Raw genomic sequence first — 6,992 nt, 5'->3', positions numbered from 1 at the left:
CTTAAAATTTTAAAAATGTGCTATTACAGTTTTGGTGTGTATCATCTATTCCCTTTTCCCAAGACCAGGGCAGGCAGCTTGACAACAAAGTGGGAATCGATTATTTTTAAATATCTGAACCTGCCCATTAAGTTAATCTAAATGAGCCAAAGTTTTCATAAGAGATATGGGCATTTCAGTTTTTTTTTCAAACCAAATCATCAAATGCTTATTGAGTGCTGCTCCATTTCCTACGGAGAATACAAAGGAATTGAATACATGGACCCTATCTCCATGGCTCCTATACTCTCATAAGAGTAACTCATTGTGTAAGCAACAATACCCACATGTGGCTTAAGACAACTGAACAAACTTAAGCTTTCTGTTCAACAACATGGAACCCCAGAATATCAGACCTATAAGGGTATGGGGAGAATGCATGGTGATGAACACCAATAGCCCTGCTATGATCCTGAATATGTTACAGTTGGCAGATAACTTATCTAATCCAAGCCATTTATTTTACACTAACGTCAGAGGCTCCCTCCTTATACAAAAAAACTGACATGCTTTGAGAAACTTCATTTCTCTGGCTTATTGCCCCTACCCAGATCTGAAAGCTTCAGCATCTGACATCAAGAGTAATCCCTGGCTCTCTCTGACAATCACACTGGCTGATAAAGTTGAAGAATTTTATTACATTTTAGTGGATACAGGGCACACATTTGAGCCCCAAGAAAGGACATAGGAAGGAAGACTCTATCTGTATCCAAAGAAAGAACTAATAAATAGAAGTATGTATAGAATGATTTTACATATATATATATGGGTGCATGTATGCATGTATATATGTGCACAGGTATGTACATATATGTGTATGTGTGTGCATATATATGTATATGTATACACACAGACACATACAAGTTTGTGTCTTATGGTAGCCATCTCGGGGAGGGGGAGGAAAAAAAGGGAAAAAATGTACATAACTTTATTATATATTTAAAAGGAATAGCAATTTGTACATAATAGATTTGAAGTTTTGTGTGTAATCATCTTTTTATTATGCTATGTTATGCAAATTCTTTTTTTCTTCCATAAATTAAAAATAAAATAAAAATTTAAAGAGAAAGTAACAGTACTCATTAGTGGGGGTCTCCTTCCTCAGAGACCTGTTTCATCTTCCTGATTATCCCAGGCAGGACTCCATAAGCAGGCTGTCTCAGTTTACCCCTTCACAATGGAGTTCCTTCTCATAGCCCTTTTGTATGACTGAGCAGCACTCCTCATTTTAGGCAAATTTCACATCCAACCACTCTCAACAGGTGTCCTCATCTGCTGCTCCTTGTCACTTTCAGCTGTTTCTTTGCTTCCTGTGCCCTCCTTTTCTCCCAGCAGGTGGTATTTGTAACATTTGCTTCTCTATTTTCTTCTCAGTATGGCTTGGAAAGGACCTGAGAAGACATCTAATCCAATTCCATTATTTTAATAGCTAGGGAAACTAAGGTTGAGAGACCATAAGTGACTTTTCCAAGGTCATCCATCTTATTCAAATGAAATTCTCTGATTTCAAATCTAGCACTTTTCTACAGTTTCATGTTGACTTTCTGCTCCCTCTAACTATCTACAATCCTCCAGTTCTGCGGTTCTTTTCAGATTTTAACACAGCTTGCTTCATTTCCCAGGTAAACAACTTTAATAACTGGGCTGTTAAGAAAAAGCACCCTGGGTAAGATTCCTTCTTAAAATTACATCTCCAACCACAGTGCCCGTGTTGCTCTAAAGACCTTTTTTTGTGTGTATTGATCCACTTAGCCCCAGACCTCACGCAAATTTCAGAGGCTACTGGAAGGAACTGTTGTTTCTTGTACCTTGCAGTAGTTCTTTTCTTTCCAATTCAAAGAAGATGAATTTCTTGCTAGATTCCATGTTGTTGTTGATTGTGTTTGTCCTTCGTTTTCAAGAGGACCTTGACATCAGGAAAAGGATGACATAACGTGCAGTTGACTTTGATTTGAGTGAGGGAGGGCTGTGCAAGGTCACTAGACTCAGTTTGTCCTCCAGAGCCATCTGGGTCCAATGGCCTGATATTCACCAGGAGGACTGGAGATGACCCAGGATGCAATGGGAGACCCTGGCCTTTTTAGGCTAAGGCCTTTTCATGTACTCACTAAGAGTGAGGTAACGCCCATTCAGTGAATAGACCTCTTTAGGAAGTGAGTCAAAGGATGGCCCCTTTAATTAGACAAAAAGAAAAAAAGTTAAACTGGGAGGGGAAGACCCTTGGGGTTACCACAAGCAGATTCCATGTAGATTCCTGGTGTCTCGCTGCTATTTGAAGCCTTTCCTTCTTTAAGTACATGGATAATGTGTCACCTGCTTAAGTTAGTGCTTCTCTGCTGGTTCTAGATGGCTGGTGGCACACTATATACTCCTTGATTGTACCTCTACTTACATTTCCTCTGGGTAACTCATAAGGTTATTCAATTAGCAATAGGGCTGCTTACCAAAACAGCCGGGCAAAATAGAAGGGAGTCATGGGGCTGATTCCTCTTGGAGAAAGATTGCAATCCCCTCTAGATCAAGGTCTGAAAACTGAGGTCTGGGGAGTTGAAGTGAATTGCCTTAGATCATGCTATCTAGTGACGTATCAGGAACTAGATCTCTAGTCACCTGTCTCCCAATCCAGTATTCTGTTCTACAACACGGTTTCAAATAAGGTGATTTTTAATGTCATTCAGAATATGCTCTACCCAGTTGAGAAGTCAGAGAAATAATGGGTCCTGTAGTTGGTACTTGTCCTAGGTAGAATTTTTGACAACAAACGCAAGGAGAAGGTATACTGGGTATTGTAAATTAAAAATTTTCAAATCACAGCAGAAATAATGAAAGAAATTCCAATTAACTAGCATTCCATTATTTATTAGGGAATAAATTCATCTGCTCCCCATCAATAGAAATCTTTATCCTATTTTCCCAATTATTACATACTAATTCAACATCAAATAACACCAGGAGGCACCTGTTACCCAGTATTGTATCCTCCACTTGATCACCTTAATGGAGTTTTAGATCCAGAAGATTATTAAAATGCATGTACAAAGCATGAGCCAACATCTAATAAAATACTTCTAGGACCACAATCTTGGGTCATAAAAAGCATCTCTAAAATTATTGTGGCTTGATACCATGAGTCATTTTCTCTTTCCTACTTGATACTGTAATTGACCTAAATGGGTTTCCTGAAGGGTGATAATTAACTTATTGAACAATTCATGAAACAGTGAACTCCTTTAATATTACAGAATATTCACCAAAACTTTATTTTTACTACTTATCCTTTTCTTTTTTTTTGTTCATTTTTCAGTCATGTCCAGCTGTTCATGACTCCATTTGGGGCTTATTGGCAAAGATACTGGAATTAATCGTTTGCCATTTCCTTCTCCAGTTCATTTAGTTCAACCTATTCTTACTGAAGATCATTGATTTGGATGTCTTTTCAGATTCACATATAATAAAGAGGTGGGGCTAGAACACACAGAAAAAACCCCCACCAAGATAAACATCCTGAATTACTGTGCAAACCCAGGAGTATAAATGAGGCTCTTATGTGATTTTTTTCATATTTCTGAAGATTTCAGGCTTTAGAAATCTGCAGATTGCGATGGATCTCAAAGGTCTCTGCTTCGTGGCATTTGCCCTGATGTTAGGGTTCTCCAGTACAGTTGGTGAATATATTGGCTTGTGTGAGTATATCCTCTCATTTTCTTGCATTACAGGGAAGACAGGAATAGAATTGGGAGGAGTTATAAGAAACAAGGCAGGTAGGAAACCAAAACAAGGGAGGTAAGCAGGGAGATGGTATGCTATCTTTTTTAAGTACAGTAAGAAAACTAAGGTGGTTCTCAATTTCAAAAGTTAGCTAGGTAGAAGAGGATCTGAGAGACAATTATTTTTAAATGACAAACTTTTTTCTTCTGAGAAAACTTTCACTCAGTGAAATTAGGGAAAATGGTATCAACAAATGATATATTAACAATTTTAGCCTGTTTTTAATGAAAGAATCTTGGAGATTGAATGTTTAGATGATGAGAAGATGTGCATAGTCAAAAATGTTCAGGAATAAAGGAATGACTGAAAATGTCTCAGCAAAACACAAATCAGTGTGAGGTTTCATTTGTTAAGCTTATGAAAAAGCAACTCAGCTTGCTATATGTTGCTGGACAGATTAATATCAAAACAGTATTTTAGACATGGTTGATATTCTTTAATACACTATATGAGAAAAAAGAAGAGGAGGAACACTTTTGGTGCTTGATTTATAAACACCCATTATCCTTATGGATTTTTTTTGGTTTCTCTAGCCATTTACATTGAAAGAAGATAGTTGAAAACAGTATTATTTTTAAGACCTGTTTGATGGAAGCAATGTGCCATCATAATTTCAATTTAGGATGATATTGGATACAAATTTTCCAAAGAAAGAGAAAATACTTCCTGGGAAATTAAATTCAATTTTTTTTTGTTTGAAACAGCTGATACTCAATGTGCCGTCCCATCCAGTGAAAGAGTGGATTGTGGCTACCCTAAAGTCACTGAAGAACAATGCAATAGCAGAGGGTGTTGCTTTGATTCCAGCATCCCTGAAGTACCCTGGTGCTTCAAACCTCTCCAAGAAGCAGGTAACTATTAATGGGAAATCATTTATTAAACATTTACTAGATTGGAAACATTATGTTAAGTGCTGGGAATATAAATAAAAAATCTAGAGGCACCTCGCTCTGAAGAAACTCACTCTTCAATTAGCAGAGAAAAGCATAAAGGAAAGTTCAGCTTCCTGGTAGATGGAGAGGCCAAGAAGTACTTGGCACCCAGTAAGCAAAGTGGCAGGGCAGGTAATAAGGCCCCATAAACCTTGTAGGATAAAGAGAGGTCCAAAGTCCCTGACTAATGACTATTGGGATTGTGGCAGTTAGTCTTTTGATTAAAGTGGACTGGAGATGGGAGGTAGGGGCATCAGTTTGGTCTAGTACTCTTAGGATAGGAGAGAGGGTTTTATCTATTAAAGTACCAGGGTAAAAGTATGGATTCTTGGATTTGGAAGGGAAATCAGAGGACTCATTCCTGAACCAGAATTTATCCTGTAGTATCCTGAACAAGTAGTCTTCAAGCCCTCACTTGAAAACCTCCATAAATTGAGGATATACTATAACCCGAGGCGGTCCATTTCAGTTTTGGGTCCCTCTAATTGGAACTTCCTCCTAACTAAGACACAAACATCAGGGCGCTTGAGATGAAGTGCCACACCCTTTCATTAGTCTGATCATGTCCCATATATTCCATCCTAGGAAGTTTTAGATCAAGCAGTCATCCTCCTTTCCTTTTCATAAGTACTTTGTGCTTTAAAAATTTCTTTTTCCCCAAGATCCTTCAAGTGACAGAGTATTGCTTTGTTCGATGCTCTGCGTTGAAAAGAAAAGATTCAGAGATTTCTAAACATGAGTAATACCTTTGTGATCATCTAGTCCAATGTTCCCATTTTACAGATGTGAAAAGCTAAAGCTTAAAGAGGTTAAATGACTTGTCCAAGGTTAGTCAACCACAGGTAGTGGCAAAGTCAGGAATTTATATTTAGATTCTATGTGTACAGTGCTCCTTTCATTGGTAAGGTTTGGAATATCTCACCTCTACTAACCAGACCCCTACTTCATTTCCTTATTTACCTATAAAATTGATCAGGGCCTTGATATGTTTCTAAATGGGTGCCACAGTTCAATATTTCTTTCTCTAAAAATAAAAAATAATATACATTAAAATACTACTTTATACTTACAAGATACGGCTGCATATATTATTGGAGGCTTACAACAACCTTAGAAAATAGATACTACAAGTATTACTATTCCATTCTACAGATGAGGAAACTGAAGCTCAGAGAGGTAAAGAAATTTGACTGAAGGTTAAATACCTAGTAAATGGTAAATTGGAGATCAAATCTCCACAGCTCTTGGCACTGCACAATATTATCTTTCATAACCTAAATTGGGTCAGTCATTTTCTCAAGTTGGCAAAACCCTCACCAAGCTATTGTCATTCCTTGTGATTACTGTACAGAAGAGGTAGTTATATCTTGGGAATTAGTGTATGATAGGGCTCCTTGTAAATATAGCCTTATTCTTTCTGGTTCAGCCAAAAGTGCTAGGACATATTGCCCTAACTTCTAACCACCCCTATGTATAATATGAAACTTACAGCACCATTTGATAGGTCAGACAGATGATCAACTTTTAATGAATGAATACTCAATTTATTATCCATCCCTGTCTCTTTCATATAAAAAATGAGAAGTTTCAATTACAGCTAATTCTTGTCTCCTCCAATCTAAGTGGGAACATGGTTGGAGGCTAACCAAGCCATCAAGCTAACAAAGCCTAATGATAAAGGTCAGGAAAAAGGATAATTGGGGGTAATTGGGGGAAACATCCTCTATTTCACTTTAAGCCCTTCTTGACAAACCCCTTTGTCCTTTATTCAGTGGACACATTCATGTTTCGGGTACTAGTCCCATATCTCACTTAAGATTCATTATCATCATCTTCGTCATCACCAGCCATATGACATCTGTTGCCTCAATTAGCTATCTTATCTTGCTAAATGAGTATTCTTTAAGATTTCAAAATGGGTATTATTCCAAGGTAATGAATGTTCTCAAATAACATTTGAAGACAAAAAAAAACACTACTACTATGCTTATCATTGAATATGATTCTGAAAGTTTGCTTTGGTTCCTGACAAGTAGAAACCTGATAAGAAGATAGTGATAATACCACTAATTTTACTTATTCAATTTTTTTTATTTTTAGAATGCACATTTTAATGTGAAGATGTCTTCTCCTGGATATCATCAGACAAACCAGTAATCAAGTCTTTGTACTTTGTACAATGTTCTCAGATGATTCTTGCATTTTCTAATCTAATATCAGATTTTTGATCCAGAGAACTTTAAAAGATTCACA

General features: G+C 37.1%; 1 protein-coding gene across 1 annotated transcript; it reads left to right on the top strand.

Moving 5' to 3' along the window:
- Nucleotides 1–3,640: 3,640 nt before the first annotated feature.
- Nucleotides 3,641–5,472, top strand: LOC118837209 (trefoil factor 3-like). Its single transcript, XM_036744145.1, has 3 exons — nt 3,641–3,722; nt 4,512–4,658; nt 5,402–5,472. The coding sequence occupies exons 1-3, from the start codon at nt 3,641–3,643 to the stop codon at nt 5,470–5,472; spliced, it is 300 nt and encodes a 99-aa protein (XP_036600040.1).
- Nucleotides 5,473–6,992: the final 1,520 nt, after the last annotated feature.

The sequence above is a fragment of the Trichosurus vulpecula genome, chromosome 2, assembly GCF_011100635.1.
Source record: "Trichosurus vulpecula isolate mTriVul1 chromosome 2, mTriVul1.pri, whole genome shotgun sequence".
NCBI lineage: Eukaryota > Metazoa > Chordata > Mammalia > Diprotodontia > Phalangeridae > Trichosurus > Trichosurus vulpecula.
The sequence above is the reverse complement of the archived record's forward strand: the minus strand, read 5'-3'. Positions and strand labels throughout refer to the sequence as shown.